This window comes from Notothenia rossii (assembly GCF_949606895.1).
Source record: "Notothenia rossii genome assembly, chromosome: 11".
Lineage (NCBI taxonomy): Eukaryota > Metazoa > Chordata > Actinopteri > Perciformes > Nototheniidae > Notothenia > Notothenia rossii.
In genome coordinates, this window is record NC_136910.1 from 38,717,631 (window position 1) to 38,745,473 (window position 27,843).

Below are 27,843 nucleotides of genomic sequence, written 5' to 3' on the forward strand. Positions count from 1 at the left end.
TCTGTGCACAAGTTGTCTTCATGTGTAAAATACCTTCTGAAAATCAAAGTATTGCTCAATGGACATGACAAATGTAGGCTAAATGTTACCGTATTAAACGTGAACTTCCTTTAATACAAATCACATGCATAATGGTGGATTACAAATATGTTGTTACAAGGACCATATTCCAAATCTTATAAAACTATTAGCAACAAAGTGCATGCCAAAAGAAAGAAACATCTTTTGTCAATCAATAATAACAAATATGTTCATCATCAATTAAATCGCCAATTATCTAATTGTGATTAATTGATTGGTTTATTAAAATATGAAGGATCTGTGCATTTAAGTACTGCCAATATCAATATTTGTCCACAAGATGGCAATCATCAGTAGCATATAATGTTGAAATAATGTGTTTGATGCATACAATACATATACAATAATGTGTTTCTGCGTCACTGATAACTACTTATATTACAAACATGTCCCACATTTTTATAAATTGATCATAATGCGGTCTTGTAATGTTTTTTGGACAAAATAAAGACATTTAGTGATGTCCCCTTGTGCTCTAGAAAACAGTGTTTGTAATTATTCATTGCCATGAAAACAAATATTTGTATAGAGTAGCCTACCAGGTTTTCTTAAAATATATAAATCCTTAATACAACAGTTTTTTCACATTTATGCATAAATAATGAATGAATAATTACAATTCTTAGTGTTTTTTTAGTGGATAACGACATTGTGCTTCCAGTTTGTATTTTTGGAGTGAAATTAAAGAATCTTGAATCCAATAATATAATGCTGAAATGGGTCATTCTGTAAAAGGGTTACTTGTTCTTATTTGTAACAGTGTGTTTCTAAAATGAGGTTTAACTATCTATATACTACGAGTACATCTTTCACCACTGCAAAATGCATAGCTTTAGTATTTGAAAAAGACACACCGGATGTGAGGAAACACTTTTGCCAATTACGTCAACATTTCAGCGGTGACGTGATGACGTCGTACAGGGCAGCAGTGGTGGATGGAGCCGAGTTAAATGAATGAGATGCGGGCTGATATGGACCAGACAGGCTGATGATAAGAGGATGAACCGGCCGATGGAGCATCAGGATCATCATTTGAATCCCGGTTCAACATTTGAAGAAAAAGAACAGTAAATTGAATCAGCTATTTTTAAATCTGTGACTGCAGATACAGCCCTATACATTTTTCGGTTAACATTAACGTCGGTGAAGCTGGAGCTGTCTTCGTTGATGATGATAAAACCCTGATTATGCACCAAGTGTTTTCCCCCATACAGCGGGGATGAGGCTCTCTCTTGAAGCAGGATACCAACCATCGCAGAGCGGGGTTAATAGAGGAATGCACTGCAGCAGGGAACAACTCTTTAATGCCAAACTCGGTTGAAAGAATTTAATTTAATGGCACAGCGGACTGCGCGAAAGAGCCAGCGTCTGAAAGCGGGATTTATGAGAAGTCGATTTATTGGACGTTTTTTCGGCTGAGGATAAGTACATCTACATCTGTCATATTTCAGTGTTGTGTTACATTGTTGTTCACACAAGCAGCAGCTAACGGAGTAACGTTACTTTAATCCTGCTAGCAACGGGTGGATCATATTTTGCGCAGTTGTACCGGTTAGACAAGCTTTTCGTTATTCTATTCCGAATAGTTTTTCTTTTTATTTAGGCAAATTTAACAGCCTAAATTATGTTATAAATCACACTGCCTTTCCTGCCTGTATGGCCCCGAGTTTAGCCCGCTAATCGTGGTTTTATGAGGAGTTTTATTTAGCTAACGGTTGCAACTACTAGTTAGCAGTCAGTGCTGCCGCTGCGTTGATCATGCATGCACAGACACGTTTGCTTGGATGAAACCATCAGACAAAAATGTACTCCAACAAGGGCATGACAGAAACAACACCACCACCAAGCCCATGTCTGGACTGAGAGGAGCTCCGTGGCCGTGAAGCCACAACAACCACAGCGGCGTTAAGTTGGACACACTGAGAAGGGGGATCAAAAGCTGAAGCTAGGCTGTTCACATCGCCCTCAAGAGACCACCGAGAGGATAATTTTCGACTCAACGAAAGAGGCAGAAATACAGCAAAAATGGGGTATGTAACAGGCATTTCAAGGTGAAGTTCTCCAACTACATGTCAGTGTATGACTGATTTTATTTTTCCAGATTTTAGCAGGGCACCAACGCTGAAACACTTTTAGCTTAGCCACCCATGGCTAACTAAATGAAGAGTTCTCCTGTCAGCTCTTATGACATACTAAAGAAAATGCTTACACCTATAAAGAAAACTTACTTACAACAAATAATAACATTCAAAAGAGGTTGTCCATCAGTATATCCACTTACAACCTCCATACTCCAAAAAGATAGAGCATTCAAAGGCTTTATTGTCATATTCACAGTAGCTACAGTGTAGTTATGGCAATGGAATATTCATGCTCCTCCAACAATGCAACATTAACATATATACAACAAATAAAGAGACAAGAAAACAGATTAGAAATAGAAAAAGGTCAAGAGAATGTTTCAAGACTAATGTCCAAGTAATGCACGAGAAATGAAATACATGTAGAAAAGAGCAAGATGAGCTAAAGATTAGGCTATAATAAAGCAGGCTATGGAGAAAGGGTCAGAGGTCAGACTGTTGCTTATTTTAGTACAATATGATTAAAAGGTTGTAAGACAAAAAGTATGCTACTGTCTGCTCAATATGAAATAAATGCAAATAATTTATTTTGTGCCGCCAAATGGAAAGCAAACGTACTTAAACTAAATGATGGTCCGGTGGGGGACCAGACCATAATGATCTCCTTGCTCTTGGCTGGTGTAATGCATGTGCTTGAACCTGCAGATGTATGGTGATTCTCCTGATCAAGAGCGACCTAGTTCTTACTCCAGAGGACAGCAGATGATGTAGCATGTGATTGGTTTGTTGTCATATTGGGGCAGGGGTGGGGTGGGGGGTCGAAGCACATCCTCTGTAATTCTCAAGGCCAATGGTTATAATCCAGTCCCACAATCAATTCCCCAGAACCAGAGCATGTCCTATGTGTGCACTTACCCCTATAATTAGCAAGTCACACTTCAGCTGTTCAAACAAGTACTGGAGCTTCAGTTCTTGTATAATAGATGACCGTAAACAATCCGTCCTCCTCAGACTTGGCACTTCTGAATAAAACAGTGTCCAAGGAATATTTTCTGCTTAACCAGTTTGGAAAGTAAGTCAGAGTTCAACTTGCTGCCGGCATGTTTTCCTGTTAACAGACACATATTCTGGAAGCACAGGAATTTAAGTACAATGAACAAGCGATGATTTTATCAGGTGGCTCTGCACTTGAGTGTTTAACTTTAAAACCATTGGATAATATATGATTTGTTGAAAGATCTCCAATTAATTAATGTAACAACACATTAAGAATGAAACATTTCAGAAAATCTAAAAGAAAGGACACTTCTTCCTTTTTTTAATCTCAGGAGTTGTGAGGGACCTTTTAAAGTTACACTTAAATTAATAATGAAAGCTGTCAATCATTAATCAAAAATGCCCTATTTCCAATTACTCAAATTTAAATATATTCGCAGTTTCTTCCTCACATTATGATGATATAAGCTGACTTTTTACCTTTAAGGATAACACTATGAGAACTTGTGAGGGCCTTGTTTTTGCTATTTGCTGACAACCATATCACTATTAAACCAATGGCTCAAAAGAGACAAAATAGTAGATTAAACAAATGAAATAATCCTTAGATGCAGCCCTAATAATTACTTTTACCACCAAGGAGGGTTGTGTTTGATTTTCATTTTCATAAAACTTGTTGTAAGGGTCTAGTACGGGCCAAGGAAGAACCCATTACATTTTAAAGAGCGGATTCAAATAATGCGACAGATACACAGATTATTTCTTACAGATATACTCTTACCTACTTTGGTGGAGGTAAGTGCTCTCTGGGTTCATTTCTGTCTCAAAGTGTTTCTGAGCTGATGTTGCACGATTGTCAACTTAGCGGAGTTGGTTTCTGTTTCTTGTTCACTTTCTATGTGAGTCTTGTCATATATTACACATATTACAGTGTGGTCGAGAGAGAGAGAGAGAGAGAGAGAGAGAGAGAGAGAGAGAGAGAGAGAGAGAGAGAGAGAGAGAGAGAGAGAGAGAGAGAGAGAGAGAGAGAGAGAGAGAGAGAGAGAGAGAGAGAGAGAGAGAGAGAGAGAGAGAGAGAGAGAGAGAGAGAGAGAGAGAGAGAGAGAGAGAGAGAGAGCAGCTCATGCCCAGCCGTGAGTCGCATGGTTGTTACCATGACAACGCAGCAGCTGAGTTAGTAATGCAGGTTTATTTCTCTGCAGCCGTCCGTGCTCAAACACAGTATTTGATGAATGAATGTAATTATGTTTTCCATTGTTAAATTAAAATGCCCTTTTTGTGAAGTGAAGCGTAGGAAGGCATTCAATTGAGAATAAAATTAAATAAGGACGACATTTGTTTTCGAATTGTAAGAGTTTTGGTCCCAAAGATTTATTTAGTTAGACGTTTTCTGATGCTTTTTCATTTTTACCAATTTTCCTTACTTTCTTATCTTATGAGTACATTTCTAGTGAACACAGGGTTAAAAGTGAGGTTATTTCAAGATTCTTTGTCGAGATTCTTGGATATCCAGATCTGTCGATTAAATCAATTGAATATAGTCGTGTGTCAATAAACTAAGAGTTTCTTTAATCAAAGACAGCTCTCACAATTCTTTCATTAATCAATAGACGATGCAGAAAAGTAATCAGAAGGTGAATATTTGTACACACAATATCTGGTTTTCTTTGTCTTTCATGATATAAACTATGTAATGACCTTAAGATTGCATGACACACAAAAAGTTATTTATGACTCTTTTCTGATATTTAATTGACTTACAACCATCAATCAGTTAATCGAGAAAATAAACAGATCAATTGATGATGGCACTTGAAGAAGTACCTGTATCATACAAAAATAATTAAATTAAAATGACTCTTCCTAGATGTTAGGATGCACTTTAATGTCATTAATAAAAACTATTTTTGCGTTGTTTAGATAAAAACTAAAGACATTAAAAGACATTCAAATATTAGATTAGTGTACATGAAAATAAATTGTTAATTGCAGCCCTACTTAAAATGTACGTCATAAATAAATACTCTTTAACGGTTCAGGTAAAGAGGTAGACAGAGGGCAACCTTTATCATAAATAAGGATAACATAACTTCTCCCATGAATCCAAGCTGACTCTAAATATGGCATCAACAGGACTCAATGTCCTGAGTGACTGATTTGCAACTGTCGCGATCAAATCTGAGCTCATGAACTTTAAGCCGCAGACACTACATGTCTTTGTTTCCTGGTATGCAAACAAACATTTGTGTGTCTGTGTGTCTTCTGTTTGCTGCTGCTTCTAAGTGGAGAGCTGCTGATTTGATAACATCTGCGGTCAGATTCCTCTGTCAAAGCTCCCGTCATTGAGACATGACTGCCTCAGTATGTTTCATTGTGACAAGGGATTATGGGCTAACAATCGCCTCACACTCATTGAGGGACACACAAACACACACTCACACACCATGAGGGCAGATTCTGATCTAGGCCACGCTGTCAGACTAATGACACCCTGAAATGTTGAATAACCCGCTAAATGTGGTCAGGGCACACACTCTGAAGTCATAGTGTTTTCCAACAATCAAATTAAAGAAATTACTGTATCTAGTAATGCCTCTTATGCTGATTCATGTTTTTCATCTTAAAAGGACGCTAAAGCTGTGTTTTGTCTTACTAAAACCATGAAAGAACACAAAGTATTTGTTGTGATAAATTGGCCCCATACAGATAGCTGCGGTAAGAATGAACAAGCCTACCTGTATTGTTTTTGTTCGCCTGCCCTGACGTCTTGCTGCATTTGTAGGTTGCCGTAGTAGAAGGACACTTATCTTGTTTGCATCATTTCATTGTGTCTTACCATTTTGTGGTATGAAGACAACTACTTCTCTATTGGTTAAAACCCACTGAGGCCACAAACATGTGTCAACGTATTACTTGATAGTGTGTTAACATTTGATATGCCCCTGTCGTGGCCAAAATCATAAAGAAATAAAACTGATAAGTTAACCCAAAATATAACTGCCGCTAAGGCACCAGAAAACGAATTGTAAGATGACCCAAGTCAAGACAAGATGGTACATTTATTTGTCGATCAAATATCATCCAAAGTACAACATTTCCAATATATTCCCTGTGCCTTTCCTATGCTGTGCTTGTTTCGTCCTGGTAAAAACGATATGCCTACTGGTGCTCGGGCTCCCAACACCACCTGCCCCAATATATACTATTACACCAGGTGCCCAAAGATGCCATCAAAATAAAAGCATTCAAAACGACTTTTACAAACTTAAATAAAACCAGGAAATAATAATACATTTACTATAAACAGAATAGCAAGAAAATAGATTTTTAACTATTCAATAATATAAAGCAATCTAAAGCTCTAAAATTCCCCTTTTTAAAAGCTAAATATATTAATTTTTTTGTAACCAGAAAATATCCATATTGAATCCAAAAATATTTCCAAACTAGATCTCACGTTAACTTTGTGTTGGCTGAATTAGTTTTCACACAGATAACTCATTGGCCTTCTGTGTTCCTTATGAAAGAGAAGAATACAAATATATGCAAAATTGTATTGAGTCACCAACTTAAGGCTTCAGCTAGTTTACAGTGTCTTCTACAGATATGAGAAATATCATTCACTCAAATAATTGTAGGAACCAGCAGTCAGGGAATACACATGAGAATCCTGACTATTATTGACCTCTGTGTGAAAACAACCCATTGCATTTCAATAGAAAACCTGCCTCTGTTATCATTGGTAATGTGACAGGCAAGGTGAGAAACCTTTAAGCCAACCTCTCAAACTCTCCTTGTCTTTAACCTCGCTGGTTTTACATACCAACTGTGCTGAACATGTCCTGACTCCTGATAGACAACATGGAAGACTGGTTTTAAGCAAATCATGTCCGAGGAAGTGTAATATCTTCATCATGCTCACACGGAAAAACCTCCACAGCAAAGATGACACAACTACACACAAATGACATGAACTCTCAAAAGAGTGTATCAATGGGCAAATTACAGATCCCAAACATTTTATATTATTTTACTTTCCTACTTTTATTCTTTAATACATATTCATTTATTAATTTACCATATTTTATGTTTTCAAGTGTTTGGATTAGCAATGTAACTTAAGTTATCAAATCAATATAGTTGAGTGAAAGCATAATATTTCCATCTGACATGTGGTGAGGTAAAAGTATAAACTAGTATCAAAGTAAAGTATCTCAAAATTGTATTTGCAGTACTTACTAATCTGCTTTTAAATCCCACCCTTGGTGCTGTTCTACTGAAATACTATTTAACACACTCGGTCAGATATAGTACAGTATTTCTCTCCTGCGTGTTTGAGCTGGTGTGAATCACGTGTGCACGCCCTCGTGTTCCCACCATGTCTTTGATTAACTGTGTCTATCTTTAAATAACATCTGCTGACTTAATTAACACACTGAGACGTGAGCAGAAGATCCCTCAGAGGCTGAACAACTGCTGTGTGTCCCAGAGGGGAATGCCAGCCGACCAATCAAATGTACCCATCCTGGAAGACTGTATCATCTTGGGACCAAAACTAGATCATTAAAAGAGTTCAGTTTCAAGATTAAGTTGTTACTAATGTCCAGCAGTGGAATATAAATAAGTGAGTTAACTCAAGAACTCTACTTAACATTTGAAAATGACTTGGGTTTTTCCATTTTATACTACTATATAATCTACATCTCACACTATTGAAGGTTTTCCTCCACTACTTTAGTCTTATAACTGAAGAGAATATGTTTAAGTTATATTTTTAACACCCTTAATATCCAGTGAAAACCATGTGTGTAAGATATGTTGCATTTGTTTGTTTTTGATGAATTGAAATAACGCTTTTATATGGCCAAAAGGTTCTTTTATGATTGGCTCATTAAATATTGAAATGTATATATCATGATATAGCATGTTTTCTGTTAATTCATGTAATTGATTTTGGACATTTCCAAACAAAGTCGGGTCAGGACATCTCCAGGCATGAATCTGCTCTTAGTTTCTTATGGATTTATTTAGACAGTTCCAGGATTCTTTTAGCTTTAAATCCAAGACCTTGCACATTTATTTTCATTCATAACAATGTTTGGAAGCCGCCCAGAGCCCGCTGATCTCTGTCTGTCGGGCCAGGTGCCTCCAGGTCACCTTTACTGTCTCAACGTCAGTGTTCAGCCTGCTGTTCAGCTCTGGTCTGCACACATTCACACATACAAGGCCTCACAGGTTTTTTTGACATCCTGACGCTTCTTCCTTTTGCCAAATCATTGGAGCATGTCACTTTTTTGCACTGCCTCTGTAGCAGGTAGAAAACAGGATCTCCACAGCTACATCAGCCAAAACAAAGAGAAGAGACGCATACATCTACTCGCTCTACAGTATCGATCTGAGGCCATGTGATCTCAAATCAATTGACATGCTGTTTTTCAATTTGTCAAATCTCCGTTTTGTCATGCGAGTTGTTCGGGAGCTGCAGTGTCTGCATTGAGACATGTAGAGCATTCACTACACATTTACTACCAACACACAACATCTCTAGTCTAAACTGTCATATAATTCAGGAAACAGTAAATGGTCCAGTTCCTGATGGTTCTCCATGTCGGAAACGGCTCTGCTCCAACTGCTCAGAAACTGTTTCGAAAACCATCTAGAAGCAATTTAGAATGTCTGCAATTTTTCTTTCGATGAATAATTCCTGTTTGATTAAATAAAGAAATCTTAGGACCAACGCACAAGGTTTATAATTTCTATTCTTCATCCAAGTAACATCCTGCATTTCTTATTCAACGTTTTATTCAAGTGTTTGATTTAACACAAGCATCAAAAACTAGAAATGAGCACACACCTAAAAAACAAACGGTATATTAAAATGCTCCTCGGATGGTCACGTTTCCAAAGTTGGAAAGACTTGTTTCCGACCTGGTCATGAGCTTTAAACCATTATGTGTAAACAACATGGAAGCTACAAACAAGATTGATGGTATGTATTTGCTCAAGGCATTTAAAAACACTTAGTAGAATTAACATAAATCAGGAACAACATTTTGCAATGTTTTCCTACACCACATAAATGCAGCACAAATCTTGGAATTTAAGTGTTTTATTTCATATTTTGCATTTCTTGTTTTACTGTATATATACAGCAGAATAAATATCATTAAGATGGCCAAAATACGATCTTCATGATTGTTTGTATGACATTATCTTCGTCAAGCTTCAATGAGGCTTTATTTGAATCTAAATCATTTGTAATGACTTGATCCCCCCTGGCTGTAAAGGTTCATTAACTCTGTCTAATGGAGTGATCCTGGAGTTATTAGGAATGTACTTGGGTTTTGGAACAATACTGACAATCTACATAATGAAGCACATTTAAATGTTTGCAGATGTATTTGATTTTAAACCATACATTCTTTAATGTATTTTTCCTACCAAATCACTTTTTGCAGATACAATGTGAATTGAGTATGCTTACTATCTGTCCTCATGTGCCACCTTAAACTATTCACCACAGCCCTTTGTACATAAACCCACTTGTTCTCGGTGTGAAGGCCTAATGGCTGTGTGTGTTCCCCCCTCGCTCAGTCACTGTTAGTGCTGCAACACAGCCAGCTGGTGAATTATGGATGTGCTGGGATCTTTGAGCTTTTTTCTCTCACCTTCCTCTGATTCAACACATTCCTCAATACCCTCAGTTCCTCTGGCAGGGCGGTGTTATTATTCACATGTTTACTGGTGTCCTTTGGCCATGTCAGCGATGCAACTCTAGGAATGGTCCTTTGGCTCTAACATCGATTGGATAGATTGTAGACAGACATTCATTGTCCCCAGAGGATAAAGCCTACACACACTGGTGCTTCCCTGACTTCATTGTGAGGTGGACATTTACATTTTTCAGTGAAATGTCTCGAAAATAAATCACTAAATTGCCACAACATTTGGTTCAGACCTTCATGTTCCCCTTGGCAATCCATTTTATTTTCGAAATGCTTTGGTTTCTGACCAAATATCTGCTTAACCAATGACATTCCTGTGTGCTTCCGGTGCTTAGATTACTAATAACAGATGTTTGCTAAAATGCTAAACTATGATTTTGAACTTGGTAAGCATAAAAAACGTAAACATTCTTACCTTCACTGTGCCTATAAACAGCCTTGCAAAGTTAGAATGGAAATCTGCAAACTTTGGTCTTGTTTATGTATTATTGTTATTAATCTACATGCACACATTGTTTGCTGAAATGTGTCAGCAGGAGTGATTTAAGGGTTTCTAACTTGATCTATTAGGGTGTAACCAAGCTTATTTATTCTCTTTAATGGCCGGTATTTAGTTACGGCATATTTAAAAATGAACTGCAAACTTGAGGCCCTTTGCACAGATACTCTTTCTGACTCTTCCATCTCCCCCTCCTTCCTCCCCCCTCTCCCTCAGAGAGCAGCCCATCTTCAGTACCCGGGCCCACGTCTTCCAGATCGACCCCAACACCAAGAAGAATTGGGTTCCCACGAGTAAACATGCTGTCACGGTCTCATACTTCTTCGACTGTACCAGGAGTGTATATCGAATCATCAGTCTGGATGGATCTAAGGTGTGTGTGTCAAGCATTCACTGCAGTGTGTGTGTTGTTCCTTCTTCTAATGCAGAACCAGAGAGGCCCAACTTAACTTATCTTGTGCGATAACTACACGTGATATTCAATATTTCCCACGTCTGCTCCCAGTTCCTCTGCCTTGTTTACCTCGGCTCGGAGGCAGTGGAGGAGGCGTTGGGGCTGTCACATGTATCTTTGTGGCAGTGATTATTTTAGTCCTGAGCGGGGTGCAGGGGTGGGGTTAGCATGGTTATGTAAGAGCTTCTCTGGGTGGCTCCTGCTGTGGTTGGAGCAGCAAGTTTCTGCTGTGTTCTGCTGGAAATAGCAGAGATCGGGTGGGCCGGTGCTGGAGGACTTTTCTATCCAGACAAACAATACGTCCTCTCAGCAGAGAAGAAGAAAACAGAGACAGATGTTACACAGAGAGAAAGGTTTCTGGTTGAGTTTCTTTCAAAATTCCACAAGTGGGACCTTTTTTGAAAATCATTACCTCAGATTTTTTAAATGAAAATGCCTGTAGATTTCCTAGACCAGTTTAAAGTTGTGATCCCATAAAACAAAGCCTTATCCACCACTTGTTTTCAGTGCAGCCAAAGACTGGCTTTTTAATATCAGTATTCATTGACTGCTTATTTCTTTGCACATGCATCACTGTTGTTGTTCTAGCTTTCAGAGATTTTTGTAATTTTTAGCAATATATATAAACTGGAAATGGGATTTTCTCATGGAACCCTGAGACTGAAGTTTTTAAAGAACAGCCGAGAAACAGTGTCAGAGAAATATTGATTTATTTTGTATGTGAAACTTCTTTATTAAGCATTTATATATATCAAAATCCTTTTGTTTTAGAGAACAAGAGATCGCTACCTTCTCTCATTGCTTTGAATGAGAGAGCCCTGATGGTTGAAAATAAAATATGATGTGTTTGACAAACAAAATATTTCTTTATACTTTGTCCTCCGCAGGCCATTATCAACAGCACCATCACCCCCAACATGACGTTCACCAAGACGTCTCAGAAGTTTGGCCAGTGGGCCGACAGCCGGGCGAACACCGTGTACGGCCTGGGCTTCTCCTCTGAGAGCCAGCTGGCCAAGGTGAGAGTCTGGTTGAAATATAAGTGTTTATACTTTCCCATTTAAAAACATTAGCGTTGTGTTTTTGAGCGCGATTTTACCATTTCCTTATTTTTTAGTTTGCAGAAAAGTTTGCTGACTTCAAGGAGGCGGCGCGGTTAGCGAAGGAGAAGTCTCAGGAGAAGATGGAGCTCAGCAGCACTCCCTCTCAGGTAACACCATCAACACCCCTGCTACGTCCTCTAGCATGAAACACTGCTCACGTGTACAGACATATGTTGCTTCTAGCTTTTATATTTTACTATGTAGTGTTTATGATTTTGTATCTTTTGAAGAACTGCAAAAAGGAGTCCAAAACAAATGTCCTTACAAGGATAATAAAGTTGTTTTTTTATCATAGCTAACATGACGATTAGTGAGTGAAAAATGGCAACAAATAGAGATAACAATGTAAAAAATGACACGTGAAGCCCCTCCTTCTTACACAAGTAACATTAGCATTACAAAGTTTTGTTAGCATGTATCCTTTTGTTTCGGCTGCAACTGGAGTGTAAAGCATTGAGACATCATCATTTTGGATGTATTACGTTGGTATCTTTTGTACTTCCTGCTGTTAACCATCCAAATATACCAGATTACTATAGAAACATAGAGCCAGATGTCTATAGCATAAAGTTCACATTCACCTTAAAACAGATGTTTCTTGATCTTTATTTTCAGTGCAAAACTATCCACCACTTTATACAAACTCTCTGCCCAGATAGCTAGTTGCTAACAGCTAAATCCTCACACTGACACTGACACACTTCTTCCTGAGATTTAGAGGTTGTTACTTTCTAAGATTTTGAAATGAAAGGCACAAAAACTCTTCATCTGGATCTCCTCTTTAGCTCTGACTGGTTTAGTATGTTTTACAGTGGAGTACCCTTTTCTTTTAGAATCAGTGTTAATTCAATGTCAATAACCTTAGTAAGGAGTCTCAATTTGACATCAAAGCCAACCTAGGATAATTAGAAATGGATTGAAACTAATGGTAATGTCACATACTGTGCTGTTTTGTTTTTCACTCATATCAGCATTAGCCTCACATTAAAGCCACTACTCTAACACCTCTCTGCTCTCCCTAATGAATCCTCCTCAGGGTGGCGCTGTAAAAAGGAATGTGTTGTCAGTCAAACCTGGTAAAAAGAAGGTAAAGAAGAAATCAAATGAACCCTTTTCATGACTCCGATGGCCCTTTTCTCCCAAGTCTTACCCTCAGTTCATGATTCAAACTCCATTCAGGTGTCTCCCATGCAGTGTTATCACCAAAACATATTTATTTCTAAACGACGGGATGGATTTCTGCATATGTATTAAGTCCAGGCTTATAACTTTTTATTGTTTTTCAGGAGAATCACATTTGTAATGACCATGATCTCCTTAAGACTAACAGCCTAACTACCAGAAGAACCCAGTCTTTGTGAATTCATCCCACATAACCCTCCGGTTTTCCTTTCATGCTTTCAGAAAGTGACAGTGATCTGCACTAAGGGATGTTTTATCACCTGACACATGACGATTATATGACATTTCTTTAGAGGAATTCAATCAAAGATCTAATATGCATTTGCAAATGTTTCAAATATTCAAGTGTTAAGAGATGAACTGTAATGTTAGACCAGTAGAATGGGCACAAAAAACCACCCTAGCTTTAAGCCTCGCTAACTACATTCCACAGAACATCCTGTACATTTTTGAGAGCACAGAATGATTTACACTTTCATGTTTTTGTTTGTTTGTTGTGTCATGATCCAAATGTAAAGGGATAGTTCAGCTTTTGTGAAAACATGTTTGTTCCCCCTTTTTGCTGATGTTTGGAGGAGAAGATACCACACCGCTATCTACATTAAACATGAAGCTACAGCCAGTTAGCTTAGCTTAGCATAAAGACTGTACACAGGGGGAAATAGCTAGCGTTGCAGTTTTTGATTCATAATCAGCTGGATTTGAAAGACCAAGGCTAGCTGTTTCCCCCTGTTTCCAGTCGTTGTGCTAAGCTAAGCTAGCTCTCTCCTAGCTTCATCTTCATTTTCAGCATGGCAGCGAACACATTTTTTCCTCAAATGTTGAACTGTTCCTTCAACAGATAATAACATAATTTTCTTTTGTCCCCCATGTGTCAGGAGTCCATCCCGGGGGATCTGCTGTCTCCTTTATCTCCAGACACCATCAACGGCACGGAGCTGGAGCGTGTCACACCTGACACGCCTCAGCACATCGAAGCCAGAGCAGAGCCATCCCATAAAACACTGCCTCCCTCACACAGGTGAGCCACAGCCAGGTTAACCCAGGATCAGTCAGAAACAAAAGGAAGCTAATGTCACCAAGTATTGCCTTCCTCTTTGTACAGTAGTGTGTATTTAACAGTTTTCACCGCTGATTGGCAAAGACAACCACCATTTCCGTTTACCTCAGAGCCGAGCATCTACCATCAACACACACTGCATTTAGTTTTCTTCAGTTACTTTGGTTGATCCACTGTCCACCATTTTTGTTACCAGGATGGTGGCCAATAGCTACCAGCAAAAAACAGAAACAAAACTCTACCCCTGCTTTATTCGCGCAATTGTTGGCACACTTTTTCTGTGCAGTAATTTGAGAGTACATTTTCCTTGGAGGTGATACAGAGAAAAATGCACAGTAAAAGCTAATTATTATTATTAGGGAAACTAACCTAAATGCAGATGATGTCATTATTATTAAGACATTACATTGTGAAATCAACTTCTACTTCCCCTATCTCATGACCAGCTTTAACTTCTTTCTGTTCCATAGTTTACGGTCTTCTCAATTTTCATTGCACCTGTGTTTTTTGTTTTTTCAGGAATGTTTTTTTATATGCTTGTAGGTTTATTTTTTTATTGTAAAGTGTCTTTGTGTATTTAGAAAATATTATTATTATATTCAATATATACTTATATTTACTTCACATGATACGTTCAAGCACAAAAATCGTCTATCGTCTTTTCTTCTCTTAATAACGTTTCAATTGTAATCCTGATTATATAAAGGTCCCATTCAGGACTGTGTGTATCTTCCTCTCCGTTAGCGACTCTGTGGTGCTGATTTAAAATGGAATTGGCACAGAGCGCTGCGGCTCCTGTCGATTCCTGCATTCATTATTAATCTGGTCCCCGGGCCTCCGGACAGCATTAAAGCATTACATTAAAATACTGAAAAGCTTCCTATTAATTATAAACATAGTTTTGTCAGCTGTGCTTCAGGGGATATTAATGCTGCAGGAAGACTTTAGAAAGTTATCCATGTAGAAATGAAAGCTCTTTTTTCTCAAATACCCACGATAATCACACAACCTTGTACTCCAAGTTGGACATCAAATGTTAAAGAGCCCTTCTAATGGTCTCTCCCTCACATCCCAGTTCCTCCAGTATGAATAAGCACTGGGAGGCGGAGCTGGAGGCTCTGAAAGGGAACAACGCCAAGCTGACGGCCGCTCTGCTGGAGTCCTCGGCCAACGTGAAGCAGTGGAAGCAGCAGCTGGGGGCGTACCAGGAGGAGGCGGAGCGGCTGCACAAACGGGTAACACTGCACACGTGATCCCATCCTTTTAAAGCTCACCTATCATGCTATATTTGAACTATATATTATAGGGCCATATCTATACAAAACATGTCTCTGAAGGGTTTTGCTCAAAATACAGATCACCTATTGTAGCCATGCGACATGCCCCTCTATTTCAGCCCTGTTACAAAAGAGCTGATTCTGGGTCAGTAGCTTCGAATGTAACCGAGCTGCTGCTGCCCACGCCCCTTTGGAGCGTGCAGGCAAGCAGTGAGCTGCGGAGAGAAGAGAAGGATGGCAACTCAGCAGATACTCAGCTAAACTGCCGTGATTAAACGCCATGTTATGTTCCAAACCACTTCAAGGATTATTTCGGAAACAGTATGGAGCTCAAATGCTTTTTCTCTCGCCGGTTTACCACAAGGTGAGTTCCTTTTTTTATCCGGCTTTTTTACACATATTCTCTCCAGTACAGGTTAGCTCTGAGTGTTTGCGATGCTTGCTAATGTAAACAAAGACCATATTACGTCCAAAACACGTGGCGCGTTGTTTCTGATAGCAACGTTTCTGATAGGGCTGTGGGTGTAAAGCCAGCCCACATTTGAGTAATGTCGTCATGACCGCAGCAAATCTGGATCAGCTCCGTTGTTCCCCCACTTTTAGAGATGTGGGTACGAAGGAAAAGAGAGAGGGTTTTATTTTCTGAAACTTTGTGAGTTCCCTGACACACCGGGGACACATATGTATAAAATAGATCAAAAAGTGCATTTTGCAGAGCAGGTGACCTTTTAAAAGTTCACCTTGACTATGTTCTGATGAAGATTATTGTTTGTGTTCCAGGTGACGGAGCTTGAGTGTGTGAGCGGCCAAACCACAGTGATCAAATCCCAAAAGACAGAACTCAACCAAACCATCGAGGAGCTGGAGGCGGCGCTGAAGGCCAAGGAGGAGGTACGGGGAGTGTGTTACCAAGACATTCTAATGAAGTGTTACACAGCTTGTTTCATCTTTTAATATTCATTCTTTTTCTTTATACCCTACAGGAGTTAGAGAGGCTTAAAGAAGAGGTGGAGAGTGCCAATGGCTTTCAGTTTAAGAAAGAGTCCCTTTCACAGAAACTACAGGTGAGCAAAGCGTTACATGATGGCATGTGGCTGCTAATGCTGCATTCAGGTTCTTCTGAAAAGGCTATGTATAAGCGCAGCTAATACTCAGCCTTTATACATTTTGTGAATTTATAACTGCTCTAATATCTCAAACTTTGCTAAAAGTGCTCAGAAGTCTTCACAAGCTGATGCTAAATTGGCCAATAAGCCACCATTTCCTGCAGTGCGTTGAAAGTGAAATACATTTGAAAAATCAATACCCCAATATTGGCTCTGTTGCAAATATCTTCTGTCTGTGTGTATCACCCTATTTTGTCCAAGGCATCCTTTTCTCTTACCTTTTTCTCTAACTCTAATCGATATCAACCTGAATAACGCAGTATTGGTAACGCTATTAAACATCAGACAAGCCATAGTTAAGAGTTTTATGTTCACACTTCATGTACATTTTTAACTGCATTACGCATTTTAAGATATTTTAAATTGATAAATATATAATATATATCGATATAGATTTGGATCCTTTTTGATTCATTTTAAGATGTTCAGAGTTAAAGACCAGTTTGGAACTACCTTGTTGCACTAAATCTTCAACATTTACGGTAAACCTGCCCGTGTTGTTTGTCTCCAGGACACGGAGTCCAGGAACCAGGCGTTGGAGTCACGGCTGAGCGAGCTGGAGCAGCGCCTGGAGGGCCAGCAGCAGGAGCGCGAGGCGTTCAGGGAAAGTCTGCGCTCGCTGCTGGAGCTGCTGGACGGGAAGATTTTTGAGCTGACGGAGCTGCGCGACACGCTGGGGAAACTCCTGGAGAGCAGCTAGAGACGAAACACTGTTAACACATCTCATCATCGTCATCATCACAGCCAGCGCCAGGAGGAAGAACACCTGCATGTTGGCCCTCACTGACAGAACTTGAATTAGTTTTGTCTCCACATGTATACGTGTGAAAGTTTACACACAACCTGATGCATTTACGGTACACACTTTTTTTGCTACGTCAGATTTGTACATGTTTACAAACCAGCCGAGCGAACGAGGCTTTGCTCGTCGGATCATGCCTTCCCTGGAATATTCTTTACATTAAAAAAAAAAACAGAAATTGAATCTCCGTTTGCGGGGACATTTTGCTTCTTCAATCATGCAGACTTTTTATTATCGAGCTAACGAGCTGCGCTTTATTTTCCGAGCTTCACTTCGGTGCATTCAGCTGGAGCCGGGGATTGTTCCTTTTTCCTTTTCATCGTCAGCCAAATGAACACTAGGAGTCAGAGGAGAAGGACTCGAGCTTTTCTTCAACACTCTGATTCATTTTTAAACTCTTGAGGAATGTCATGAAGAGAAAACTACAAATGTTCCTCCTGTGACTGAAATCCATCGAGGGACTGCCAAAAAAAAGAAAAAGACTTATATTCTTCTACAATAGTTGAGCAATACAAAAAAAGGGAGCATCAGAGTGTAACACTTTCCACTCTCACTTTCAGGTACTTCTCTCTCGGACATGTCTAGACCCCAAGCGATTTTATTCACTTTCTTTCTATACACTTTTTTAAAGAATAGTGCACTTGTAAAAATGGAGTTTGTGTGTATGAGTGAATTCTCTCCTCTTGTTTCTGTTGCGACTTTAGGTGCAATGATTGAATCCTTTACTTGTCGTTAATTATTACTAACTGTTACTAATGATGTACAAAAGCAAAAGGACTTTATTTACACGTCATCTTTTTTTATTGTCTGGTACGTCGGTGTCGATTGAGTTTTGTTTTTATCGGAAAAAACTGGCAATATTTTTGAACTATTTATGAAAATGAAAGGAGAGTATAAGGAATGAAGCATAGGTTGGGTTTGCAGAGAATCTATTTTCTTTTGCCAAATAATGTTTTCCTGTACAGATTTGAATTGTTGCTGATGTTGCCTTTGACACGCATCAATGGTAGCAAACTAGCGGTACTTTCTTTTTTGTGGGATTTACTGTTGCCAAAAATTCAGCGACGTTAAGAGGAATGGGATATAATTCACCTGAAGAACACTATTTAAGGGCTTGTTGTTAGTTCGGGTACATTTGGGAGACTTGAATGATTTTAGCGTTGACTTTATCACGTTGAACATTACGAATATTGCAGCTTGAAAGGGAAAAAAAAACATTTGAAAAAACTTTTAAATGTTGATTATACCACATGCTTAAAAAACACAATTGTAATTTTGAGTTTTTGGTAAAAGAACAGTAAAATGAAACTAATGAGGTCGTGTCTTATTTTCAAGAACTGGTCTTCAACACTTTCATGTTGCACATTGGCTCCTATTGGTGGAAGAAGTATGCAGATATTAACATAACTACAAATAGCAATACTACACACATTAAAAAAGCACTTAGTGACATCACTATGTAACACTTGTGTTTCTATTAGCTAGTGCTTCAACACATTGTACGTGAGGGATGGGACATCTCTGAGCGGTTGACCAATCATAACAGACCCAGCCAGCTAACCAATCAGAGCAGGCTGGGCTCTGGTTTCAGACAGAGGGTGAAAAGAGGTACTGCAGCACAGGAAGTATGAGAACAATAAAGAGCTTTCTGAACATTAAAGCTTGGAGACATGTCGCAGTAGAGGTTAAAAAAACTAATATGAAACTGAAAATAATCATACTCTTTAAAACTACATTTTAGTTAGTTAGAAAGCATCTTTTAAATAAGTTAAATGTTCAACCTCGATATAAAAAGAAACCTTCAAAGACATTTTGGAGCTTCATTTTATTTTGAAAGGAAAAAATATATAGAATTGGGATATAGAAAGCAGAGGAATGTCGTGATAGGAACCAAAAAAAGCAACAGAGAAGAACACTTTATAAAGTACATTTGTACGCTTTTTAAAAATCATTTTAAAATATGAAGTCTCAATAAATACTTCAATACATTTAGGCATGCGGATATATCTTTACATTTCATTACAGTATTTGATTCATAAAAATTACTTTTCTTCTTCATTATTGCACTTAGGTTGTGATGGGTTCGTCCTAAAGCCAGTCACATGCATAAGGTCATGAAAGGTCAAAGGTTAAACTAGCGTCTTATTCAAGGTTAGAGAGAATCTACAAGTCTAACAGAAGGGTGTTTCTTTTTTTTAAAAGCACAAAGGTACCCAAGCTCAAATAGAAAAGTGACTCGGCAGAGAGGGAGTTTCTGTATCTGCTGCTGTTCTGTTACACATTATTCAAAAATGATTATGAAAGACTTCTGGGGAGGAAAGAAAGCAGAGGCTGAGCCGCGATGTCGTGGTGCTGCATGCAGAACGTTCTCAAGTCACACAGAGTTCAACACTTAGCAACAGTTTTCTGTTTGAGTGGCAGCTGACATTTTGGAAACAACGCTTATTTGCTTTCTTGCAGAGAGTTCAATGAGATGCTCAGACACCACTCTCATGTTGGTACGTTCAATATGGAACTGGTGGTTTGTCAAGAATTACACTCCCAACTAAATTAAAACCATCACATTTTAAGTTTTGAATTTCATATTAACAGTCTTTTAGCTCTGGCTTTGGTCACAACCACCTCCTGAAATACAGATAACCAGAAAAACATGGTTGGCAAAAACTGCAGATGAAGCATAAATCTCAGCTTTTTGTCGCGTAATTGCATGTTTTCAGTTCTCAATACTGCCCCATGTGGCCAAAAGAAGGTGGTTCAATGTCACACCCTCAAACAAGTAAAAAGATTATTATTGGAATATTATCAAGCCATTGAAACAGCTTCTCTAGAAATATTGTCTTTTGTGGAATAAGGGCATCAACTCAATATTGTGTGCATGTAAATGTTGTCAATAAGCATGTTCCTTACCCGGAAAACACACAAAAAGGTTTGAGCAAGCCCTTTTCCCCGTGACCATCTTTATACTAGATAAACTAACTCTTTCTTTACTAAACGAGAAGCTAGGAGTGGTCATCTTCTCATTTAACTCTCATCAAGAAAGCGAAAGGGCGACTTGTAGAAATAAGTCATCGAAATGGAGCCATTAATGATTGACTGGTTACATACAGGAAAGTCAATGTGAGTTTCAGTTAAAAGACAGCTTTGACACATAATAAGAGACTGGTATAAAATCACACACACAACAAACTCAAACAACACAACTCCAGTGAGTAAATGAACTTGGAAAGCAAATGAAGGCAGTGGAAAGAGAAGAGACTCTCAGGTTATTAAGAAGACGGTAAAATAAATATAAACATGACACGTGATCTGAATGTTTTTAATCTGTCACCAGCAGAGGGCGATGAAGCCTCTTCAGCTGAATGGATTTGCATCATGGATCCAAACTATAATTAGTTTCTTCTTAATTTGCTATCCATGTGTTTGAAGTATTTCAAATATTGGGTGTGCTTTTGCCCAACATGTCCCAATGGAACAACTAGAACCTTAATATTTATCTACACATAGTTTTCTTTCTGAATTATAATGCTTTAAAATAGGGCCAAAACTGGAAGAAATTCTCTTTAAAGTGTCATAAAACAGAGAAAAGCAGTTAATTGTAACATTGGAAAAGCTACAAGCAGAGAATAAATTGCAAGTTTGCTTTATAAAGAGTGACTCAAACTATTAACCTATTGTTTAAATAATTTCAGATTTATTTTCTGCTGAATAATTTCACATCATATTTTAACAGTAGAGGTCCATAAAGTAGATTTGTATCTGTCTGAAAAACTTGTTGCAACTTGTAAATATAATATTTTAGTTTTCTTTTTGGTCGTATGTATTTGGATCTTGAGGAGTAATTGATTGGTAATGTGTTATAATGGATGATCACGATGGAGGTTAATGGTGTTCTTTAAGGGAATCCTCTTCATACATTATATTCTTACAACCATCCATTCATTTTCACTCTCAAGTGTGGCAGCAAATTCAGCCCATCACAGAGAGCGACCGAAGCTAGATTCAAGTAATCGTTATAGTTTAAATTGGTGCTGAATATATATATTATATTTGATATATTTAGTCAAAAATACTGACTAGGTCATGATGGCATCGGTGGATGAGAGAAAGCAGAGGACGCACAAGTCAACAGATGTTTGTTTGTTTGTTGATTATCTGAAAACCTTTTTATTTCTTAAAGTCTGCAGGTATAACGTGTATTTGGATCTCATCATCTCTCATAATCTACAGCCCCATCAGACACAGCAGTTAAACTAGATCAGCTGTTTTCAAAGTGACAATAATAAAAGTATACGTTAAATATTTATAGAATCTTTTCACCACTATTATTAGAACTATGCTCTAAGTTTTAGAATTGCATTTCCCATGGAGCCTTGGGGCGGTAAGTCAGTCAGTGAGCTGTGGGCTACAACTTAACATCGTGTCTTTGAATTAGATATATCCAGCAGAAATATGTTGGTTTGTTGGCAGTTGGCATTTGAAATGTATATATATATATATATATGTGTTTATTATGTCTTTCTGTTTAGATGAGTTGTGACGAGATTATAACTAACTTTCAAAAACAGAGGGTGGAGATTGAAATTGTAGTTTGATATCCTTCCTCCAAACTCCTTTGCTCTTGTTATATCACATCTTACTCTTTATGTCACTTTTTCCATGTATTAGATTATTATTTTTATGTTTGACATGATTTTTGTTTTCTTCTTGACAGGAGGATGTCCCAAATCAGCAAACTAAAGTATAAATGTAACATTTTTGGGAATTACCTTTTTTTTGTATCTGTTTTTGCTGAGCTAAAGCTAGCAGTAATCCCTTCCAAAATGTCAAACCATTCTCCTTTGAAAGGTTTCCCATGGTGCACACGTTTATGCATTTGAATGCACTGGAGTATACACTACAGTACAAATGGTTGGAACATAGTTGACTGTAAAAGTGTACAGCACACATATACTCATAGAAGAGTCAGAATGCTTACTGTGTTGGTGTAAGCCTGAGAAAAGGTGAAGAACTAAATACTCACTTTCTAAAACAAACCCATCACAGCAAGCTACAGTAGGACTCTGCGAGAGGACTGACTTCATGAGAGGTTAGAGGTTGTATCCTCGCCAAGAACGCCACAGCAACGACATACAAAACAAAGATTAGTGGTCCATCTTTACAAACAGAAGTATGAATACAAAAAACACATACTTCTGAGCGGTTTTCTGATATAAAAAATGAAGGGTTTCTGTTCAAAGTGCACCGAGATCTCTCCAGGTGGTTTAACCCCGGCTTGTCCGCTTGTTTTCTCCTCATTTTGGCTCCACGTATCCACACACGTCCAATGAGCTGATCTAGATCTCCCAGTCGGTGCAGGGCAGGCCTTCGTCCTCGGACTCGGACTCAGACTCGGGGGACGCCTCTTTGATCCTGCGCAGCGCCTCGTGGATGCTGCGGGTCAGAGCGTCGGCGGAGTGTGTGTAGCTCTTGGCCTGCCGCTGCTGCTCGGGCCGGGCCAGAACCTTCTTCAGCCGGACGCCCTGCCGGATCTGAGCCAGGATGTTGGTGCTGTCGTCGTCCGGGTCGGGGCCCAGCACCCGCAGCTCCGCCTTCCTCAGGTGGAAGCAGCCGCGCTTCAGAGAGTTCAGAACCTCGTCCATGGGGGAGCTCGCTGCTTAAAACACAGCGGTAACACAGTTAGAACAGCTTAACAATGAGCCCGGCCAAAGTATCTATAAAGTAAGATGGAGACACAGGAAGAAATCCTATTTTTCGGTTCTTTCTTAACTTTTTAAACAATAATTCCTAACAATTTACCTCAGAAGTTAATACTACATGGATAACTGGTGAGTAAAGCATAAAAAAGTTATAAATTAATTAATAATAATGATCATTTTAATTGAATATTTAACTTTGAGTACAGTTTCTTCAAGAGACACTATAGGACAGACTTCATTTGAATAGTGTGTATCCTTGAGGTCATTGAATCTTTCTTAAAGTTTTCTTTTTTATTTAATTTTATGTGCTTTCAACAATCTATTTAATGGATCTGTTTTAGTGTTCTTTTTTATATTTAAAAAAATGAACACAACTTGATGAAGAGCACTTTAAACTGCAGTGTATGTATGACAGCTGCTCTACAAATAAATACTATTATTATTATTTATTTTATAAGATTTCCATGAAACCTAACCCTCTTTTTGATACCATTTCTTTTTCAGCAATAGTCCTTCTCTGTATTCTCCTTATATCAGTTTTCATTGTTAGTGGAGACGCGCTTTTTATCAAAATGTTCTTTTTTTATAATAAATGTCTCAAGAATGAAATGAAAGTGAGTCTCCTCCTCACCTCTCCACTGCGTGGAGTCCAGTGAGGATGTCTTCTTCAGCTTCTTCCTGGCCGTCTGCAGCTGACTGCTGTCGAAGAACCGAGGGGAGAAGGGGGCCAGAGGCAGAGACTCAGACTGTCGTTCATGACGCCGCACCGGGCTGGGGGGTTTCTCCCTGCCCTCAACCTGCTGCTGCTCCTCTGAGGGGGGAGTTGGAGGAGGAGGGGGGGGGTGGGGGAGGAGGAAAAGGTGGCAGCGAGAGGAAGGGATGCGTGTCTAGGTTCCCCAGTGGAACTGTGGGTAGAGAGACGCTGTCGCAGCTGAAGGGGGCGGGGGGAGGAAGGGCGGAGAGTAGGGGGAGATTGGAGCAGTCCGTCTGGACGCTAGCTGAGTGAGTGCTGGCCGGCGCCCCCCCCCTCCTCCGGCTGGGAGGCTGGAACTGATGCAGCCGGCTGGACTTTAGGGTCACCTGGCCCGGGTAGCGCTGAGGGGAGAGACAACAACAAAACAAGTGAGAAACAAGATCAGTCACAGGCACGGGAATATCACAAACTAAAAGATGAAGTTGAAAATATTGTCATAAATAGTTGGTATAAAACAGAACCTTAACCGAAACTAAATTAAACCCATATTACCTGGTTAAAAGATTTAATGGAAAATGAACAAAGCGCACCAATTACTTGATGACTTTGACCTAGATAGTTTGAAACTTGAACTTCCAGGAGATATGCTGTAATCGATTCCCAGTGAATCCCTATTGTTATTTACAATCCGTCTAGTGTGGTAATAAATAACAAGAACATGATTTGAGTATTGTCAAATGCCTTTTAAACAAGCTATTCAGCTCAGGTCTTTAGTTAGCATACTGTGGTTAGGAGGACATCTTTCTCCGAATGTGGTACTGAGGAGTAGTCGAGTTTATTCCGAAGTGTTTAAACATTAATGCCCATTTCTTACAGAGTTCTCCAACCATCTTTTTGGAATGTATCTGAAGCTACATAGGTCTGAAACATTATACAAAATAAATACAACTAAATGTATAAACCTCCCTGAAGAAGTTCAACTAAAGTAAAACTCACTCTGAAATCTAACTAATACCAAGCAAGAAAAGTCAAAACTAAAATAAACAAAAACAAATGAATAATACCAGACTACAGACTAGGATCATTATGGGATGTTCTCACCAGCTTGAGGCTGCGCAGTCTGTCCAGAGTCCTCTGTCTGTCCTGACTCACTCTGGCGTTGCTCCTGGCCTCGTCTTCCTCAGCTGCTCCTCCCTTTATAGGAAGTGACAGAGAGGGTCTGATGTAGTAAAGTGTGATGGCTTGGTTTGGCATGTTCGTCTGCGTAAAGCGGTTCATTTAGGAATTGGGGTGATTGAATCAACCACACCACAACCTCTCAAAAAGGAGGCTGTTTTAGGTTTGTTTGTGGTATAAAAGCAAAGCATGCAGCATGAGAGGATTCTTGCTAATCAATCAGAAAGAAGATAGTAGTTGATCGCAGGTCATAGATGGGACAAGTGGTCAACAGCTGTGTAAACATCATGTTCCCTCAATTCTACTTGGCATGCTAAAACTGCAAAGGGAAACTGAAATAAACACAACATAGTTTGGCTGTAAAGGCAGAAAGTGCCAATGGAAAAGCACCATTTGTGTTCTACTCCATGTATTTTGACAGTTCCTTTTTAATAACACACAATAACTCAAAGTGACACAGCAAGATACCTCTTTTCACTATTATTGTTCAGAATACATTTCTTGTGTGGGAATAACATTTCAAAACAGCAGTGAGCTTTTATGAGGGAGACCGTGTTCTCTGTATGCCTGGAATGTGTTTTTTCACTGTGAATGACTAATATCTATTTCCTACACCAAAACCTTATAGAAATAAATATGAAAACTATTTTATATTGTGCGTACATCCTATCAGATGCAGCATAAATATGGAGTCTTACGTGTTGCAGTGTCTGCGGGGAATCATCATGGCTGCCTCGCTGTTGTATCTTCTGGTTGTGATTGACAATACAGATTTCCTAAACAGAAAGAGAAGACATAAATGAGGCACTGATCCAGCCTGTTCAGATAAATGACTCTCCAGCAGCCTCAACAACTGCCCACTGTGAACTCTAGCTGTAATTCAGCTGTGCCTACCTTCTTGTTTTTGAGGTAGACCTTCTTGGTGGTGATGCGGCCCCTGCGGGCCTCCAGCTGCCGGGTCTTCTGCTGCAGGACGCTCAGCTCTTCGTCTCGGAGGGGGGACGGGGGGGTGGTGTGATCGTCCTCACCCTTCATGGCATCTGGGCTCTCAAAGGCATCGTAGTACACCACCTCATCCTGCCGCTCTGATACAACATTAGAACAGATACATTTGAAATGTTTTAGTAAACACTGATGGAATTACATTATAAGTGGTCCAAGAAATATTTTCTCTGTTTGAAATTGATCCATTTTGTTTTTCATGGGTCCTGATAAATAACCCACTGTACTGCTTTATATTACTCATATTCTTTTCCTCTGATCATGTGTACAGCTTATCTCTTTTAATAATATTTACATCTGATAATATCCACGCTATGATCATTATACGTATAACTTACTCTTGCATTTTTTGATATTTCTTAAAATGTTGAATTATTGTGTTAAAGTACTTCTCTACATACATGCCTCTTCAAACCCATGGGGACAAACTATTTTGAATTGAATTGCAATGTCTTGTTACTCATTGTCATATATTTACGCTGATATCAACATAACTTCAATATCGCCTGTTATATCAGTAAGAAATGTGCCATTTATAACCCTTCAGTCTGTCACCCCATGCTTTACAAAGCCCTTGAATCCCAGAGCAGACGCTCACCTGTCATCTGCCTGCGCAGACTCTGCAGCTGGGAGTTGAGCAGCAGTTCCTCGCAGCGCAGCACCTCCGCCCCGATGTCGTACAGCTGCAGCTGCAGCTCGTAGTACAGCGCCTCCAGCTGGTCCACTCGCAGCATGGCGTCCTCTCCCTCCTGCAGACTCTGCATCTACAAGCCACAGCACAACACACAATGACATCACTCTTCCACCACAGTCCAGAGGGCATATGCCTCAGGCTTCAGCAGCACTTCCTGTTTTCCATCTGTTTTGAACAGAAACGGAAATTGAACCAGACACAGTTTCTCTGTTCTCTCTCTCTTTGTGCTGTGCTGCACCACTCCTGCATTCAACAGGTACTTTCAACAATGGATTTACATATGTAAGGCTATGGTTTGACCCCAACAGTCAGTCCCATGAGTCATTTCGCTGCTGTACACCAGGATGTTATTCACTCCATTACGGGATGTCTGAGCCATGAGGTCACTTCACTAACATGTCCATGAACTGCCTTTTTCCTTCTCTCTCAACTTCTCCTAGTCCAAGTGTTTGTGTCACTCACTCATGTTATGGTCAAGCACATTTACTGTAGTACAGAAATGAGAGTAAGGGTACGCTTTTGAAGTACTTGTACTTGAGTTTTATGCAAATGTCTACCTCTGCTCCACTACACTTTGGACAAAATATTGGTATTTTTTCCTCCTACATGTATTTTCACACAAAGTTTCTTTGCAGATTCAGATAAGTAAAACAACATTTAAATCAACAGATCAATTCTGATATGATACCGTAGATCACTGGTTCTCAACGGGGGCGGTACCGCCCCCCAGGGAGCGTTCAGAGAACATCGGGGGGCGCTGGAAGCAATATTTTTGAAAGGGGGGCGTTGAGGTGTTCTTGGGGGGCGTTCACGCATAATGTATTTTTGTCATGAAAAACGCTGGCCACAGCGTCTTTTCCTGTACAAAAAGCAGCTGTCAGCATCTTTTGTTGCTATAGGAAACCACAACTCTGCTTGCGATTGGTCAGCTGTCAGCAGTGTTATTACGGGTACGTTCGTAAATGCACAAACGGTCAGTCCGCTCGGACAACCCGTCTGTTCCGCCAGAGCACCCACCTGCAGTAGGGCCTGGCTCATTTCGTGGCATCTGCAGGCAGTGGCAAGTACTTCCGGCATCTGCCACAGAGGCCGCTACTCCGTGGTATCTGTGGCAAGTATATGCCACAGATGTGGTATCTGTGGCAAGTATATGCC

General features: G+C 39.4%; 2 protein-coding genes across 2 annotated transcripts in view; one reads left to right on the forward strand and one right to left on the reverse strand.

Annotated features, from left to right (window-relative positions):
- The first annotated feature begins 958 nt into the window (after positions 1-958).
- homer1 (homer scaffold protein 1) lies at positions 959-18,734 on the forward strand. The gene is made up of 9 exons (XM_079658694.1): positions 959-2,111; positions 10,599-10,755; positions 11,724-11,855; positions 11,954-12,046; positions 14,000-14,142; positions 15,257-15,416; positions 16,239-16,349; positions 16,442-16,522; positions 17,136-18,734. Exons 1-9 carry the CDS (start codon positions 2,107-2,109, stop codon positions 17,322-17,324), a joined length of 1,071 nt encoding a protein of 356 aa, XP_079514820.1. The 5' UTR covers positions 959-2,106; the 3' UTR covers positions 17,325-18,734.
- A 498-nt stretch (positions 18,735-19,232) lies between these two features.
- jmy (junction mediating and regulatory protein, p53 cofactor) overlaps positions 19,233-27,843 on the reverse strand; it is a 39,215-nt gene continuing 30,604 nt past the window's right edge. The window contains 7 exon segments of the mRNA XM_079660127.1: positions 19,233-23,079; positions 23,754-23,964; positions 23,966-24,217; positions 24,918-25,010; positions 25,691-25,768; positions 25,887-26,077; positions 26,593-26,758. Coding sequence (XP_079516253.1) covers positions 22,760-23,079; positions 23,754-23,964; positions 23,966-24,217; positions 24,918-25,010; positions 25,691-25,768; positions 25,887-26,077; positions 26,593-26,758 — 1,311 coding nt within the window. The 3' untranslated portion in view covers positions 19,233-22,759.